This window comes from Monodon monoceros, unplaced genomic scaffold (assembly GCF_005190385.1).
Source record: "Monodon monoceros isolate NGI ecotype Baffin Bay Population unplaced genomic scaffold, NGI_Narwhal_1 Super_Scaffold_3, whole genome shotgun sequence".
NCBI classification, from domain to species: domain Eukaryota; kingdom Metazoa; phylum Chordata; class Mammalia; order Artiodactyla; family Monodontidae; genus Monodon; species Monodon monoceros.
The window spans coordinates 100,351,588-100,370,609 of record NW_021703780.1 but is presented as its reverse complement, the minus strand read 5'-3'; the positions used below and the strand labels follow the sequence as shown (position 1 = coordinate 100,370,609).

Sequence of the window (19,022 nt, the reverse complement as noted above, 5' to 3'; positions counted from 1 at the left end):
GGGGACGGGGAGGGGGAACAGACTTCTCAACAAACTGCTCCATGTAGAACTTATTTGGATCTTAATTCAAGCAACTTGTTTGTAAAAAGTAAGTACGAGACAATCAGGGAAGTTTGAACGTTAAGCAGATAGTAAGAAACGATCAAGGTTTAAGTGTACGCCGTGACTTTCTCAGGCCCGTCCTGCAGAGATGCACTGAGCTCGTCATGGCTGCCATCCAGGGCTGCAGCGTGACGGAGGAAGCACCGAAGCCAGGAGACGGGGGTGGACGTTCACGACACTAAACTTTTGTGTTTCAAAATCTGTGTAATAAAAAGTTAAAAGAATGGACACACAAGAGCAGCTCAGGGAGGTGGGCAGCACTACGGAGGCCTGCGGGCTCAGGAGCCAGGACACCTTGGTTCCCATCCTGCCACTAAGCGGATGGTATGGTGGCGGGTCATGTAACCTCTCTGAGCCACCGTTTCTTCTTCCAAAAAAGGAGGCGCATCACCCGAGGATGACGGTTAAGGGGTGATGTGCCTGCCCTTTATGATCCCTGGAGCATGGGAAGTGGTCAGTGCGTGGTGGTGAAGGTCAGGACGGAGACCCTGACACGGCCACGGAGGCCACGCAGCTGTACCTTGGAGCCATTGAGGACGTAGTGTTTCTTATCTTCACTTAACGTGGCCCTGGTCCGGATGGAGGCAGCATCGCTCCCACTGCGGCGGAAGAAATACGCGGTTGAGGGGTAACGCTGGAGACAAGGCCCCACGGAAAACAAAGTGCCAGCTAATAGACATATTCAGCTTTGCAGCCACAGACAATCTGTAGACAGACGGGCATGTTCCAGTAAACTTCATCTATGAAAACAGGTGGCGAGGTGGGTTTGGCCAACCCCGCTCTGTCACATCGGGTGAGAAGGCGGCAGCGACAACGTTTGGGAGGTCTAAACACGGAAATGCCGGCTCACGCGGGCTCTAACCTCCCGCGAGGCGAGCGCAGGGGACCCAGGTCCCCAGGTGGGGAAGCAGGACGGAAAGGGGCTGGATAACGGACTTGCCCTCATGGCGGCTGTGAGACTCGGGACTCATCACCCCATCTCACTGGACCTCAGTTCACAGCCTGTAAAGTGGGCACAATACCACCCGCCCTTTATACTCTGAAAGTCGCTGTGAAGCCTGAATGCATTACTGTATATAAGGAGGGTTGCAAAGCACAAAGAAATTACAGGTGCTGTCAGCCATGTTATCTCATTTGTAAAGGTAACCAGGAAAGAGAAGTAAGGTAGAGGTAAGAGAGCATGAAGAGAATGGGTGAGAAAAGCTGTGGACTCAACTCCCGGGAAGTCTTCAGGGAGGGAAGACGCCACCCACCCCTCTTCAGTAAAAAGAAAAGCCCCTGGACCCTGAAGCTGTGAGTGACATGCAGGGCTGACCTGGCTGGCTCCGTCAGGCAGAAGGCGGCCACGTGCTCCCCGGAAGCCAGCTTGGGCAGGTACCTGGCCTTCTGCTCCTCGCTGCCGGCCAAGATGATGCCCTGGCAACACACACGGGCTGCTTTCAGCGGTGGCAAGAGAGAAGTGTGTGAAACGTGCTTGCAGAACACAGCCCCTTCTGGAACACGCTTCCTTCACGCAAGAGCTGGCAGCCGCAGTAAAAACTGGGGAGCTGTTGGAGGGTCTGGGGAGCTGGGCTGCCAGGGAGACCCCAAAGTGCACAGTCCAGGGTGGCCTGGCACAGCTCCAGGAAGGGCCTCAGTCTTTCTGGCAATTCCTCCACTTCCCGGCAGGGTGGCCAGAGCCGGGTGGCTGGAGCCACAGCTGGTGCTTGGGCAGCGCCACGCCCGGGCACCAAGCTTGCTGTGCACTCAGCCCCCTCGGTTTCTACACTGAACAAAAACCACCCAAGGAATGAGCTGTGGGCCCCTAGACCTGCCCTGAAAGACTCCAAGCAGCGGAGTAGGAGGACAGGTGCCAACAGCAGGGGGGACACGCTCAGGCCCCGAGGGAGCCAATCAAGAGGTGGGGTCACCTCCAGCCCGTGGTGAAGGCAGGCTCCACGGAGGCAGTGGCATCTGGCCTGGGCCTGGAAGGATGGGTCAGAGGCGATGGGGCAGGAGGAGGTTTCAAAAGGAAGGACAGGGCCACCGAAGGGCACTGAGCACGGTACAGCGAGGCTGCAGGACAGCGGGCCTTCCTCCGAGACGCTGAGCCGGCTGCCCCCTCGCCACCGCGGAAACCCAGACCCCTGACCTTGAGGCCGATGGCCTGGTGTGCTGCCAGCGTCACGGCGATGGAGCAATCCAGGCTGATGATCTCCCCCAGCCGCGCGTACATGGTGTTGGAGAGGCCCAGGCCACCTAGGGCAGAAACAGGCCAGCTTCACTTACGCTCCAGCCCCAAATTCCTCCCAGGAAAGGCAAGTGGCTTTATAAAGTCAGCTCCCCATTTTTTAAAAATCACAACACAGAATGGTACAAAGGAAACAGAAATTACCCATGAACTTGTCACTCACAGCATTTTTGTGCACATCCTTTCAGACTTCTTCTAGGCATATAAGCATATACAGGTGTATATTTTAATATAAAAATGTAATATTTAACACAAAAACATATAAACACCTAAACATACATAAAGTTACTTGAAATGCTGTGAATACCTCCTATCACAGATCTTGGGCTTCACAGACGTGAACCCCATTCCGAAACCCACCCCCAGCATCTCGTGGCCTCCAGGAAAGGTCTCTCTGCCTGGGATACTGGCATCCGGGGTTGGGTCCTTCTGTCGCAGGGGTGCCCCGTGTGCTGTAGGACGTGGGGTGGCATCCTTGACCTCTGCCCACTAGAAGTTCCCCCTCCTCCACACTTCTGACAACATAAATGTCTCTAGACATGTCTCTTGCCCCAGGGTCGGGGGGCAAAGTCACCCTCGGAAGGAGTCAGTGTTCTAGGAGCAAAAAGAGAAAACACTAAAAACGCAGACTCTGCTGAACTTGGGTATTCTGCATTTTATCTTCAACTTCCGGCGGTGGTGGGGTGGCCTTGTGTGCACCTTACAAATGACTACCCGAGGCCTAAGGTCGCGCGCGGCCCAACTGCAGGGGGCGCCTTCCACACAAGGGGAGGGCCGAGTCCCTGCAGGGGTGTGCAGCGTCCCCTGCGCTCAGCGGGGACCCAGGGAAGGCCACCCATCACCATGCCGCTTTCAATCAAAATGCTTGTGCTCCTACTTGTTTGACATGCTGAAGTCAGTGTTGCTTCTTTAAAAAAAAAAAAAGCTGTGTATTTTTTTTCCCCATGAAAGTATCAGAAAAATCATGGGGGGAGGACAATCAATGGGGACAGATGACAGGTGGGTGGAGACTGCTTGACGGGGGGAGGGGCTGAGGGGCCGGAAAGACCCGGGGGGTACCCAGGGAACTGGGGGCGGAAACCAGGCTGCCGGTGGAAAGGCCTCTTTTCCAGGATGGCGGTTTCCAACCAGCCTTCAGAACACTCCAGGACTGGGAACAATTCCCGAAAATGTTTTGGGCATGAACATAAGGTTGCTGTCGCCTTAATTTCCCCAGGAAGGATTTAAAAAAAGGAAAGACAATGAAATAGTCCCAAATGTGACCACTGTTATCTCATGAAAGAGCATTTTCACACCCAAGAAGGGGACATAAAACAGGAATAAGGGATGGATTTGTGCAATCACATACACACACACACACACACACACCACACACACACGTGCTGGCATAAAACACAGAGAGATGCAAAAAGACATATTCCAATCTCACACAAAAATTGTCTGGAGGAAAACTTAACTGCTGCTTCTCCTCAGTCAAGAAGTCGTTTCTTAATGATTCTGAAGGGGAAGCATACAATCACCACCCTGGCTGTGTCTGCCAGCTTTCCTCCACTATCTGTTTTCTCCAAACACTTATTTTTCTCAGCTCATGACACCAACTGCCGCTCTGTGGCTCAACCCCACCTGGTCTCTATTCTAATATTCGACGTGGCCCCCACCGTACGGCAGACAGTTCCTCGGGGCCTGTGAGTTACCGACAAGTGACACCAACAGGTCTCCAGGTGTGGGGAGAGCTCAGTCCCCGGTCCCCAGAGGCTGCAGGTGTAGCTCCCCCCAAGAGGCCTGTGCTGCATCCCGCCACCAGAGGGAGCAGCAACAGCAATTATTTCACGTTTTCTGCACAGATTGGAACTCCTTCCATACATTTGGAAACGCGGTGACAGGGATTTCATAGGATGACGAGCAGGAGACGTCCTTTAACAGCTTAATACACTGCGACAGACACACATATAAACGAAGATTTAGCCTGATTAAAATATACCTCTCAATTAAGGAAATCAGGCATCAAACTCGTTTGTTCTATATTTTCACATTTTCTCTCAGACTGCAGCAGCTGCAGGATAGGTCCCAGTGGGACTTCCTGCACAGGCAGCGAGGGCCCCCACCCTTGGCTGTGGGGTGGGGTGTGCGGGGGGCACAGGTCTCACTGAGATAAACCCGGCAGAGGCAGAACGTCGAGGACAGCTCCCGCGTCCGGGCCTCGCCGTGCAGGCCTAACCCACGGCCTGGCTGGGAGAACGTACCCGGGTGTCACACGCCACCTACAGCTCTCGGGTCCAAAGCACTGACCCTGTGCTCATGAAGCCGGAAGCCGCCCCAGCCTGGGCTCGGCGGGAGGGCTCAGAGAGCAGGGGGTGCGGGGTGAAGGCCACACGTCTTCGTCAAAAGGTCCCGAGAGTGAAAATACAGGGACGTGCGTCCGTGCCAGTGCTTGCGAGGGACTGTGTTTTGTCCCTGCTCCTCCCTCACACACTCCGTGCCTGTCCCCTCGCTCCCACAGAACTGAGAGGACCACCCCTACATCAGGCAGGAGACACACAAGCTGCACGACGGGCTCAGTCTAACAGGGCACAGCCACCAGGCGGGGATCCTGGGGGGAAGGCAGGGCCTTCCACTGTAAACCTCCAAGAGCAACGAGCATGGCCCAGAGGACAACGGGCCTGCTCGCAAGCTCCCGAGACCAGGGCTCCACCTCCCCGAGGCGGCCCGCGCCCCACAGCCGTGCACCCACCCCTTTGGCCGCTGGGCCCTGGACCCTGGGCGCGCAGCGCGTGGCCTTCCCTACACACAAAAGCACTTGCGGGCCTGGGGCAGCTCCTCTGCCAGAGAGACCACAGGGCTTCACAGTGGAGACCACGCTGCACCAGCCCGAGCTGGCCGGAGGTGATACCCACCCCTCCTCCCCCACCCAAGGGACCCAGAGAGCACAGACATCCTGCAGGGTCCCTCCTCACCTCCGAGGAGGAAGGCAGGGAACTGGATAGCTCTTCCTGCTGAAAAGCCTCTTGGGCCACACACTCACCAGCCAGCCACCCTGGATTTAACCCACAAAGGGACGTTTTACAGACTGACCTTGGACTTTGTGCATTTTCAAAGGCCACCCTTCTGGAACAGAACCCTTTTTTGGACAAATACGGAGGGTTTTCTTAAAAGCCAAACTGGTTGGGTGGTGGTTTCCTTTACTTACCGTATTCTTCTGGGACTTGCATCCCAAAAAGCCCCAGGCTCTTCAGTTTCTCTAAAGTTTCATTTGGGATTTTTCCCTCTCGGTCGATTTTTTGAGAGTCCACTGCCAAGAGGAAATATTTTGATTAAACGAAATATAACCTATGTTTACACAAATAGAAGTAAACAGAACAACTGTTCTATGTTATACAATTCCAGCGTCAGAAACTTCAGACCTGGAAATGGTCTAGCCATGGTTATTCAGCATGTGTTCAATTTTACCTTATTCGCCCAGGAAGAATTGCATTTCAGAAAATTACCACTACCAGGTAATGTTCTGTTTCTTGATCTGGGTGTATTCATTGCGTAAAACTGCAGAAACTATACATTTATGAGGCCTAAACTTTTCTGCAGGCATTTATTACTAAACTTGAATTTTTGTTTTATCACCTGTACCTTCTAGAAAATTAGACAATAAGCACACAGCTGCCAGCACTGCCCTAAAACGTTTGGCTACGTGGCCAGACTCCAGGCAGCTTCTGGACCCAGCTCCACCGGTGTTCAGAACCACACCCTTTCCCCAGAGTCCACAGGTTCCTGAGAACAGGTCAGTCTGTTTACCACCTACACACACAATCATCACAGCAAAACTCAACCATCACTGTGTTAGGTCTGCAGCTGCACACTTTTATAAGAATCAAGTAAAAGTGTTTTCATAAACTGCCAACAAATTAAACTTCATCACTATTATAAATCATAAAAACAACCATAATCACGCTTATAAATTTTTATACATATGGGTCACTAATGAGAAATATAGGTTCCCCAAATGGAGTCCAAACCCCTGGTTTTTTTGTTGTTTTTTTTTGCGGTACGCGGGCCTCTCACTGTTGTGGCCTCTCCCGTTGCGGAGCACAGGCTCCAGACGCGCAGGCTCAGTGGTCATGGCTCACGGGCCCAGTCGCTCCGCGGCATGTGGGATCCTCCCGGACCGGGGCACGAACCCGTGTCCCCTGCATCGGCAGGTGGACTCTCAACCACTGCGCCACCAGGGAAGCCCCAAACCCCTCATCTTTTACTTTTACAATTCTACTGACATGTAATTGGCACACAATAAACTGCACATATTTAGAATAATTTTTTGAGTTCTGACATCTGTTCACCCACGAAACCATACGCACAATCAACAAAAGCATTTCCTTTTCCACCGAAATTTCCTCATGTCCCTCTGTGATCAATCCTTCCCTCCACCTCCATCTCCAGGCAACCACTAATCTTTTCGGCTACAGATTGGTTTGCATTTTTTGAGTTTTTATATAAATGGAATCACAAGGTATTTTTTTTTGATCTGGCCTAATTTGGCCTAATGATTTTGAAGTTCATCCATATTGTTGCAAGTATAAATACTTCATTCCTTTTTATTTTTCACTACCTACTGGTATGGGTATAAAATTGTTTATCTATTCACCCCTTGAAGGACATTTGGTTGGTTCCCAGTTTTTGGCCCTTAGAAATAAAGATCCTGTGAACATTCATATTCAAGTTTTGGTGCAACTACATGTTTTCATTTCACTTTGGAGCGCAGTGGCTGGGCTGTATGGTAGGGTATGTTCAACTCTGAAGAAACTGCCAGGATCTGGGAAGACTTCCTTCCCGCAAGATGGAGATACAGGGACTGGATTTATCTCGCTACCTTAGAATACAGGATATTAGATACGAGGAGGAAGAGTCATGTGTTACTAGTAGCAAAGAATCAGTCCGAGACCATGCATTCTCAACAGGGCAACATCACCCCCAAGGGGGTGAAAACGGTTCTGGAGGAAGGGGAGCAAAAAAATATTTTTTTATGTATAAAGCACAGTAACACGTATAATACATAAACAGATAATAATATAGTTGTGGCATTAAAATTTCACAGAGGGATGTGATTAGGGTAAAAAGATGTCTAAAAAGGCTCTGGGGGAAGAGAGAGCAGTAAAAAAAAAAGTTGAAAACAGTGCCCTACAGGCTTCCTCTGCTCCTTCTAATGACACTTAAAGGCACGTCTCGAATGGATCAAACTATTCCAAGTAACTTAATCGAGCCCTGGAACAAAGCTTAAGACCATACTACACACACACACACACACACACACACACACACACACACACAGCACCAAGAATGTAAACTCCACAATGACTGGCATCCAAGAGAAAACCACCAGGCACATGAAGAAGCAGGAAAATATGAGTGATAATGAGAAGAAAATCAATCAACTGAACATGACCTAGAAGTAACAAAGGTACCAGTGGACAAGGGTATCACATGAGTTATTACAGGGGCTTCCCGGGTGGCGCAGTGGTTGAGAGTCCACCTGCCAATGCAGGGGACACGGGTTCGTGCCCCGGTCCGGGAAGATCCCACATGCCGCGGAGCACCTAAGCCCGTGTGCCACAACTACTGAGCCTGCATGCCACAATTACTGAAGCCCGCGTGCCTAGAGCCCGTGCTCCACAGCAAGAGAAGCCACCGCAATGAGAAGCCTGCACACCACAACGAAGAGTAGCCCCCACTCGCTGCAACTAGAGAAAGTCCATATGCAGCAACGAAGACCCAACACAGCCAAAAATAAATAAATTTATTTTAAAAAAAGAGTTATTATAACCAAATGCTCAAAAACGTAGACGAAAATATGAGCATATTAAGGAGAGACATGGAAAAATAAAAAGACACAAATCAAATTTCCAGAGATGAAACAATGCTTAAGATGAAAAACACTGGATCGGATTAACAGCAGACCAAATACCAGGGGGAAAAGAAGATTAGTGAACATAAGACATAATAATAAAAGCTATACAAAATAAAAAAGACAAAAAAACAACAACAGAGCGTCAGTGAGTCGTGGGACAACCTCAAGCAAATATATATATCTTTATATATGTATACCTTTTTTATAGATACGTATGCTTTATATATATATATAAAATCTCCAAAGGAGAGCAGGGAGGAAGGAGTGTGGGAATGTGGTATGGTTGGTGATAAAACAATGTTTAAAGAAATAATGACCAAAATTTACCAAAGTTGATAAACACACAGATCCAAGAAGTTCAAAGGACCCTGAGAAAAATGTGAAGAAAACTACACTAATATCAGTTTCTCTAAAACCACTTAAAAGCAGCCAGATACGAAGAAACACACATGAAAAGAACCGAAGATAATATGGTAGCAGACATCTCATCAGAAACAATGCTAAAACAGAAGAGACCGCTAAAAGAAAAATGTTGTCAACACAGAAATCTTTTCTGATGAAACAGACTTTCCAGATACATAAAAGCTGTAGGTACTCACCCCTGAAAAGCTGCACCACAAGAAAACTGAAAAGAAGTCCCTCCCACAGAAGAATGATGGTACCAAGAGGAAGTCAATACATAAAATGGTAAATTTTATTCCATGTACATTTTATGACAGACAGAAAGAAAGAAAGGAAGGAAGGAAGGAAGGAAGGAAATAAAGTATTGTAGGGTTTATAAAGAATGTAGAAATAAAATGTATGAAACAGAACGTGGGCTGGGAAAGCAGAAGTGTAAGGTTCTTACACCATACATGAAGTGGTATAATATTAGCCGAAAGCAGATTTTGATACATAGTATATGTTTACATACTATAAATTCTAAAGCAACCACTCATAAAACACAAGAGGCATAACCAATAAACCAAGCAAAAAGATAAAATGGAATCATAAAAAATACTCCATTAATCCAAAAAGAGCAGGAAAAGAGGGAAAAAGATCAAAGATAATATGGGACAAATAAACAGCTAGATGCTAACGTTAAACCCAACTACATATGTATCAATAATTACATTAAAATAATCATATATCAAAAACCAATTAAAAGGCACAGAGTGGGGGAGGGTGAAATGGGTAAAGGAGATCAAGTGTATGGTGACAGATGGAAACTGAAGTTTTGGTGGTATGGCATAATATACACAGAAATAGGAATATAGTGTTGTACACAGGAAACTTACAATGTTACAGACCAACATTACCTCGATAAAAAAAAAATTAAAAAAAGGAGGGCTTCCCTGATGGCACAATGGTTAAGAATCTGCCTGCCAATGTAGGGGACACGGGTTCGAGCCCTGGTCCGGGAATATCCTACATGCTGTGGAGCAACGAAGCCCATGTGCTACAACTACTGAGCCTGTGCTCTACAGCCCATGAGCCACAACTACTGAGCCCACGTGCCACAACTACTGAAGCCCACGTGCCTAGAGCCCATGCTCCACAACAAGAGAAGCCACCGCAATGAGAAGCCCGCGCACCACAACGAAGAGTAGCCCCTGCTCACTGCAACTAGAGAAAGCCCGCACCCAGCAACGAAGACCCAACGCGGCCAAAAATAAAAAAATTAAATTTATTAAAAAAAAGAAAAAAGGAAGAAAGACTGTCAAATTGGATTAAAAAAACAATATTCAACTACGCTGCCCATAAGAAATCACTTTTTCATTTTTATTTTAAACTTTTATTTTCACATAATTTTAGATTTAAAGAAAAGTCACAAAAATAGTATAGGGTTCCCGTATACTCTTCATCCAACTTCTCCTAACAGAAGCTAATAGAACCATGGGGAAACTATCAAAATTAAGAAATGGACATTCATACAATATTACTAAGTTACAGAATTAATTTGAATTTCATCAGTTTGTCCATTAATAGCCTATTTCTTTCCTGGGATCCAATCCAGGATCCCAACTGTATTTAGCTGTCATGTCCCCTTAACATCCTCCGGAGTGAATCCAACAATACAAAAAAGGATAATATATCACAACCAAGGGGGACTATCCTGGGAATGTAAGTGTCGTTCAGTGTTCAAAACCCAATGTAATTTACTACGTCAACAGAATAAACAGTAAAAAAAACATAATCATCTTCACAGATGCAAAAAAACACTGGACACAATTTGATACAATTTATGATGAAAACACGCGACAAACCAGAAATAAAGGGAAACTTCCTTAACCTGGTACAGGGCACTCCAAAAAAATGTACAGCTAACTCATACTTAATGGTAAAAGACAATGTTTTCTCCCTAAAATCAGGCACAAGGCAAGGAAGTTGGCTCTGACCACTCCTATTCAACATACTAGAGATGTTAGCCATTGAATTATACAAAGAAAAGAAAGGGAAACCAGGCTGGAAATGAAGACATGAAACTGCCCTCATCACCAACCACGTGACTGTCTATGTACTAAACCCTCTGGGATGGATCAAAAAAGTTGCAAGAGCTAATAGATGAGCTTAAGAAGGCTGCAGGATACAAGGTCAATATACAAAAACCAACTGTACTCACTGAAGAGGCTTCATTAAGGGAACAACTAAACACATGAAAAAATGTTCAACATCATCGGGCATCAGGGAAATGCAAATTAAAACCACAATGAGGTAACACTCCACATCTAACAGAATGGCCAAAATTCTTACAAGTTTTTTTTTAAAACAAAACCAGTGACAACACCAAATCCTGGCAAAAAAAAGGCACAGAAACTGGATCACATACACTGCTACTGGGAACGTAAAACGGTACAGCCAACACTTTGAAAATAATTAAACACAGAACTACCTCAGGACCCAACAACTGCACTCCTGGGCATTTATCCCAGAGAAAAGAAAATATGTTCACACAAAGCTTGTACACAAATGTACACAGAAGCTTTATTCGTAAGAGCCTCAAAACTGGAAACCACCAAGATGCACTTCAACGTCAGAATAGTCAACAAATTGTGTTAACCCGTAACATGGAAAACTACCGAACAATAAAAAAGAACAAACCACTGATACACGGCAACTTACAGGAGAATTATGCTGAGTAAAAAAGGCCAATCCCAAAGTTTATATACTGTATGGTTCCATTAATATAACATTTTGAAATAACAAAATTATAAAAATGGAGAACAGACTAGTGGTTCCCAGAAGCTGGGGAGGAGAGGGCAAGAAGGGGCCATGTCTATAAAAGGAATGCATGAGGGATTCTTGTGATGTAACTGTTCTGTACCATGATTGTGGTGCTTGTCACATGAATCTATATATATGACAAAATTACGTAAGTACATACACAGTCAGTAAACGTACAACTGGCAAAATCTGAATAAGGTTGATGTCAATTTCCTGGTTGTGATTAACATTCTGTGGTTATGCAAGACGTATTCCATAAAGCTATGCATTGGGGGAAACTGATTGGGTGAAGGGTATAACTGATCTCTGAATTATTTCTTACAACTGCATGTGAATCTACAATTATCTCAAACTAAAGTTTTTTTAAAGCAAATAATGTCATCATGAAATGTTATCATATTACATACATATTAAATTTAATGGGTATAACCCTGAGGTTGAATTAAGAAATCCCCAAGAAAACACCCACATCTGCTGAAGTTCAACTAAAATTGATTTTCAACAACAAAAACTATGACACAATGGGTGACATTTTTCTTTCATCTCGTTTAGTTCCTAAATCTCCTTTAAACAAGTGTGAATTTCTTTTATTAATGAAATAAAATATAGATTATGAAGAAAAATTTCAGAAATAGAAACAAGTATATACAGAAAAAAGTGAACTTCCATACCACTGTAAAAATAATGTGTAAAAAAATCAACTGTATTTCTATATACAAACAGCAAACAATCAGAAATTGGAATTTTAAAAAATACCATTTATAATGTCAAAGAATTTTAAATACTTATGGATACATTTTACAAACCATCAAAAAAACATTATCAGTTGAGAAACCATCAGAAACTTTTGTCAAAATTTGTCCAAGGTTGGGATTTCCCTGGAGGTGCAGTGGTTAAGAATCCGCCTGCCAATGCAGGGGATATGGGTTTGACCCCTGGTCCGGGAAGATCCCACATGCCACGGAGCAACTAAGCCTGTGTGCCACAACTACTGAGCCTGCGCTCTAGAGCCCACGTGCCACAACTACTGAAACCCACGCGCTGCAACTACTGAAGCCCACGTGCTCTAGGGCCTGCATGCCGCAACTACTGAGCCAGCATGCGGCAACTACTGAAGCCTATGCTCTGCAACAAGTGAAACCACCACAATGAGAAGCCTACGCACTGCAATGAAGAGTAGCCCCTGCTCACCGCAACTAGAGAAAGCCTGCACACAGCAACGAAGACCCAATGCAGCCAAAAAAATAAAAAGGAAAAAAAATGTCCAAGGTCTATACACTGACCATGACACACAAAATGCTGCTGAGAGAATTATATAAGAATCAAATAAATGGGGAGATATCCCATGATCGTGCATTTGAAAATTCAGTATTGTTAAAATCTCAATTCTCCCTCAAACTGATTTACAGATTTATTGTAACCCCAATCATAACACACAAAGGCCTTTTTGTTGAAGCTGAAAAGCTGATTCCAAAATTTATAAGCAAATGCAAAGGACCTAGAGGAGCCAAACAACTTCAGGAAAGAACAAGGCTGCAGGACTAACACTTCTTGCTTTCAAGCCTATTACAAAGCTCAGTAAAGAAGGCAACATAATATTTGCATCAAAATAGACAAACAGAACAGAGGATTCAGAAACAGACCCTCACATAAATGATTGATTTTTTCCATTTTTTTATATTGTGGCAAAATACACATAAAATTTACTATCTTAGCCAGTTTTAAGTGTGCAATTCAGTAGTATTATGTACATTTACATTATTGTGCAACCATCACCACCACCCATCTCCAGAACTCGTTTCACGGTTCAAAACAGTTAACTCTGCCCTCATTACACAATAACTCCCCATTCCTCCTCCCCCCCACCCCCTGGCAACCACCATTCTATTACTTTGTTTCTATGGATTTGACTGCTCTCAGTATCAATACTTCATACAAGTGAAATCAATCAGTATTTGTCCTTTTCTGACCAGCTTATTTCACTTAGCATAATGTCCTCAAGGTTCATGTTGTAGCATTGGTCCAAATTCCCCTCCTTATAAAGGTTAAATAATATTCCATTGTATGCATATACATTTTATTTACCCATTTATCTGTTAACCTGGTTGTGTCTTTGGATCTAAACTGAATCTCTTGTAGACAAGATATAGCTGGATTATTTTTTAAATCTGGCAACTTCTGACTTCTGATGGAAGAGTTTAATCTATTTAAAGTAATCAGTGATAAGGAAAGACTTCCGTCATTTTGTTATTTATATAGCTTTTTTCTCCATCTTTTTTTTTTGCATTACTGTCTTCTTTTTACTTGATTTTTTGCAGTGAAACATTTCAATTCCTCTCTCATTTGCTTTCATGTATATTCTTTAGGTATTTTCTTTGTAGTTACCATGGGGATCACGTTGAACATCTCAAAGCTGTAACACTCTCATGTGAATCTACACCAGCTTAACTTCAGTAACGTATTAAAATTCTGTTCCTTTAAAGGCTCCAAATCCACCCTTTTCTTTTATTGTTGTTGTCACAAAATTACATCTTTATGCACCATGTCCAAAAACATAAATAATTGTTTCAAACAATTTTTAGTCTCTTAAATTATTACAGAGAACAAAATGTAGAGTTACAAAGTTACAGTGATACTGGCTTTTAGACAGTTTTTCTAAAAAATATATTAGACTCTTAAATCAAGTAGAAAACAAAAGCTACAGTTATAAACCATTGTTACAATAATACTAGGTTTTATACCTGCCCATGTATTTACCTTCAATGAGATCTTTATTTCTTTACATGGACTTGAGTTACTGTCTAGTGTCCTGAGCATTTCTTGTAGGGCAGAGCCAGTGGTAACAAACTCCCTCAGCTTTTATCTGGGAACGTCTTAATTTCTTCCTTGCTTTTAAAGGACAGTTTGCCAGATATAGCATTCTTGGTTGAGAATGTTTTCCTTTTAGCACTTTGAATATATTGGCCCACTGCTTTCTGGCCTCCAAAATTTCTGATGAGAAATCTACTGAAAATCTTATTGAGGATTCCTTGTCTGTTGCTTCTCTCTTACAGCTCTCAAGACTCTTTTGGTCTTTGTCTTCTGACAGTGTGATTATATAACGTGTCCTGGTGTAGGTCTCTATGATTCATCCTATTTGGAGTTTGCTTAGCTTCTTGTATGTTTATATTCACGTCTCACGAAATTTGAGAAGTTTTCAACCAATGTTTCTTCAAATAATCTCTCTTCTCTTTCTGGGACTCCCACAATATGTATGCATTTAACAGTGTTCCACAGGTCCCTCAAGTTCACTTTTCTTCAATCTTTTTTTTTTTCCTGTGCTTCAGACTTGATTATTTTCCATTATCCTATCAGCAAGTTCACTGATTCTTCTGCCTTCTCAAATCTATCTTTGAATCTCTCTAGTGAACTCTTCCTTTCAGTCACTGTGCTTTTCAGCTCCCAAATGTCATTTTTGCTTTTTAGCTTTACTACCTCTTTACTGATATTTCCATTCTGTTCACACATTCTTCACTTCCTGCATGTCTTGTTAGTTAAGCATCTTTAAGATGGCTATTTTTAAGTCTTTGTCTAGTAGGTCCTCCATCAGGTGTTTTACAGGAAGAGTTTTTTGTTGGTTCTTTTTTTTTTTTTCTTTGAATGGGTCATACTTTTCTGCTCTGCTTTTGCTGAAAACTGGACATGTGAATTAATAATGTGGTAACTCTGGAAATCAGATTTTCCCTCTTCCCAGGGTTTGCTCCTTTTTCTTTTTTGGCCGTGCTGTGTGCCACGTGGGATCTCAGTTCTCTGACCAGGGATCAAACCTGCGCCCCCTGCAGTGGAAGCACAGAGTCTTAACCACTGGTCCACCAGGGAAATCCCCAGGGTTTGCTCTTTTTTCCTTAATCGAAACATATGTGACATATAACACTGTCTAAGTTCAAGGTGTACAACATGTTGATTTGATACATTCATATACTGCAATAGGATTGCCACCATAGCCTTAGCTAATACCTCTACTACATCACACAATTATCATTTCTTTTTGAGGCGGTAATAATTAAGATCTATTCTGTCAGCACATTTGATATTTATAGTACAGTGTTGTTGTCTATAATCACAATAATGTACATTAGGTCTCCAGGACTCACTTATCTACTAGTTCCAAGTGTATACCCTTAAACAACACCTCTCCAATTCCCCCATTCCCCAGCCCCTAGTAATCCCATATTCAACTGTTTTAGGAGTTCAGTTTTAGATTCCACATATAAGTGATTATCACAATACTTGTCTTTCTCTGACTTATTACACTAACCATAGTATCCTCAAGGTCCATCCATGTCATTGCAAATGGCAAGACTTCCTTTCTCATAGATGAATAATATTCTATTTTACTTACATATATCTTGGTATCTTACATCTTTTTTATCCATTCAACAACTGGAGAACACTTAGGTTGTTTCCATACCTTGGCTACTGTGAATAATGTTGCAATAAACATGGGAGTGCATATTATCTCTTTGGGTGTTTTCATTTTTAAAAATTAATTAATTAATTAATTAATTTTTGGCTGAATTGGTCTTCGTTGCTTCACGCAGACTTTCTCTAGTTGTGGCAAGTGGAAGCTACTCTTTGTGGCGGTGCATGGGCTTCTCACTGTGGTGGCTTCTCTCGTTGTGGAGCACGGGCTCTAGGCACATGGGCTTCAGTAGTTGCGGCACACAGGCTCAGCAGTTGTGGTGCACGGGCTTAGTTGCTCCACGGCATGTGGGATCTTCCTGGACCAGGGATTGAACCCGTGTCGCCTGCACTGGCAGGTGGATTCCTAACCACTGCACCATCAGGGAAGTCCCAGTGTTTTCATTTCTTTTGGGTATATACCAAGAAGTGAATTACTGGATATGGGAGTTTGATATTAATTTTTAAAGGAGCCTCCACACTGTTTTCCATAGTGGCTGACAAATTTACAATCCCACCAACAGTGCACAAGGGTTCCATTTTGCCACATCTTTATCAACATTTGTTATCTGTGGTCTTTTTGATGATAGTCATTCTAACAGGTGAGAGGCGTTATCTCATTGTGGTTTTGATTTGCATTTTCCTGTTTAGTGATATTGAGCACTTTTTTCATGTATCTGTTGGACATTTGTGTGTCTTCCCTAGAAAAATGTCTATTTAGTTCCTCTGCCCATCTTTTAAACTTTTTTTTTGTTTTTGCTATTGAGTTGCATGAGTTCTTTATATATTTTGGATATTAGTCCCCTATCCAATATACGCTTTGCAAATATTTTCTCCCATTTCTTAGGATGCCTTTTCATTTTGTTGATTATTTCCTTTGCTGTGCAGAAGATTTTAGGTTTGATATTCCACATGTTGATTTCTATTTTTGTTGTTTGTGCTTTTGGGTTTTGTTTTGATTTTTAATTGTTGTAGGCTTTGTCTATGCCAAGGATCAGCCTGAGGTGTAAACTTAAGGTCTTTTCAGGTCTTTCCTGAGCCTGTCCCTTTCCCAGTTCATTTGCTGCCCATATATGCATTTGCTTTAGAAGGTCCTAGTATTCCATCTGGCTCCTGAAAAAACAAAAAGAGGGACTTCCCTGGCGGTCCAGTAGTTAAGACTCCACCCACCCACTGCAGGGGGCACAGGTTTGATCCTTGGTTGGGAAACTAAGATCCCACATGCCACACGGCCAAAAAAAAAAAAAAAACGCAAAAAGAAAATGAAGAGGAAAAAAGGCACTAGCCCTTTAAATCCCTTAGAAGTGACTTCTGCCAGAGGGGGAGGGGCTTGCGACACTGTAAGAAGCTGCAACACCATGGCCTCTGCCTCTTTGTCTGCACCTCTGATTAGAAGCAGCAATCAGCAACCAGCACAGATCCCTAATACTTGATGCACAGGGTCCGTTTTGCCCACTCTGGCTCCCACAAGCTGTGTACAGGCTGCTCCAGGAACAAGTGCATAGCAGCTTGCTTTGGGTCTGGGGGTGGGTAGCTGCTTCTGTGCTCAGAGCTGAAACTGACTGAAATTAACCACATTTTTGTCCAGGCACCCTGCCCCCCAATCCAGACTCCAGAGCTCCTCAACAGTTACAACAGACAGATACTGCCAGTGCAACTGTTGTCTGGGGGGGAGACAGATTCCTGCTGCTACATACTCTGCCATCTTCCGGGAATCTTACGGTCAACTGGTTTTTGACAGAAGTATCAAAGTCAGTTAAATAGGGAAAGGATCATCCTTTCAATAAATGTTGCTACAACGATTGGATAGCCACATGCAAAAAAGAAATCCTCAAATGTTACCTCACATCATGAACAAAATTATCTGGGAATGGATCATAAATCTAAATGTTAACAGATAAAAATATAAACATTCTAAAAGAAGATATAAATGAAAATCACCATGACGAATGATCAAGGGATCGATCCAAGAAGAAGATATAACAATTGTAAACATTTATGCACCCAACACAGGAGCACCTCAATACATAAGGCAAATACTAACAGCCATAAAACGGGAAATCGACAGTAACACATTCATAGTAGGGGACTTTAACACCTCACTCTCAAATGGACAGATCATTCAAAATGAAAATAAATAAGGAAACACAAGCTTTAAATGATACATTAAACAAGATGGGCTTGATATTTATAGGACATTCCATCCAAAAACAACAGAATACACATTTTTCTCAAGTGCTCATGGAACATTCTCCAGGATAGATCATATCTTGGGTCACAAATCAAGCCTTGGTAAATTTAAGAAAAGTGAAATTGTATCAAGTATCTTTTCCGACCACAATGCTATGAGACTAGGTATCAATTACAGGAAAAGATCTGTAAAAAATACAAACACATGGAGGCTAAACAATACACTACTTAATAACGAAGTGATCACTGAAGAAATCAGAGAGGAAATCAAAAAATACCTAGAAACAAATGACAGTGGAGACACAGCGACCCAAAACCTATGGGATGCAGCAAAAGCAGTTCTAAGAGGGAAGTTTATAGCAATACAATCCTAGCTTAAGAAACAGGAAACATCTCAAATAAACAACCTAACCTTGCACCTAAAGCAATTAGAGAAAGAAGAACCAAAAAACCCCAAAGTTAGCAGAAGGAAACAAATCATAAAGATCAGATCAGAAATAAATGAAAAAGAAATGAAGGAAACGATAGCAAAGATCAATAAAACTAAAAGCTGGTTCTTTGAGACGATAAACAAAATTGATAAACCATGAGCCAGACTCATCAAGAAAAAAAGGGAGAAGACTCAAATCAATAGAATTAGAAATGAAAAAGGAGAAGTAACAACTGACACTGCAGAAATACAAAAGATCATGAGAGATTACTACAAGCAACTCTATGCCAAGAAAATGGACAACCGGGAAGAAATGGACAAATTCTTAGAAATGCACAACCTGCCAAGACAGAACCAGGAAGAAATAGAAAATATGAACAGACCAATCACAAGCACTGAAATTGAAACTGTGATTAAAAATCCTCCAACAAACAAAAGCCCAGGACCAGATGGCTTCACAGGCAAATTCTATCAAACTTTTAGAGAAGAGCTAACACCTATCCTTCTCAAACTCTTCCAAAATACAGCAGAGG

At 43.4% G+C, this 19,022-nt stretch overlaps 1 protein-coding gene across 9 annotated transcripts in view; it reads right to left on the bottom strand.

Moving 5' to 3' along the window:
• ACAD9 (acyl-CoA dehydrogenase family member 9) overlaps positions 1 to 19,022 on the bottom strand; it is a 63,988-nt gene that overhangs the window by 25,197 nt on the left and 19,769 nt on the right. For 3 of the 9 annotated variants that reach the window (XR_003796697.1, XM_029242618.1, XM_029242619.1), the window contains exons 3-6: positions 5,520 to 5,621; positions 2,234 to 2,340; positions 1,418 to 1,518; positions 623 to 701 (exon numbers count right to left, since the gene is read on the bottom strand). Coding sequence is in view for 8 of the 9 variants with exons in the window: in XM_029242618.1 (XP_029098451.1) it covers positions 623 to 701; positions 1,418 to 1,518; positions 2,234 to 2,340; positions 5,520 to 5,621 (389 nt within the window). In the remaining variant the exon portion in view is untranslated. Of the gene's footprint in view, positions 1 to 622; positions 702 to 1,417; positions 1,519 to 2,233; positions 2,341 to 2,692; positions 4,265 to 5,286; positions 5,367 to 5,519; positions 5,622 to 19,022 lie in introns of those variants that run through there. The other 6 variants (XM_029242620.1, XM_029242624.1, XM_029242622.1 and 3 more) reach the window with 6 other exon arrangements.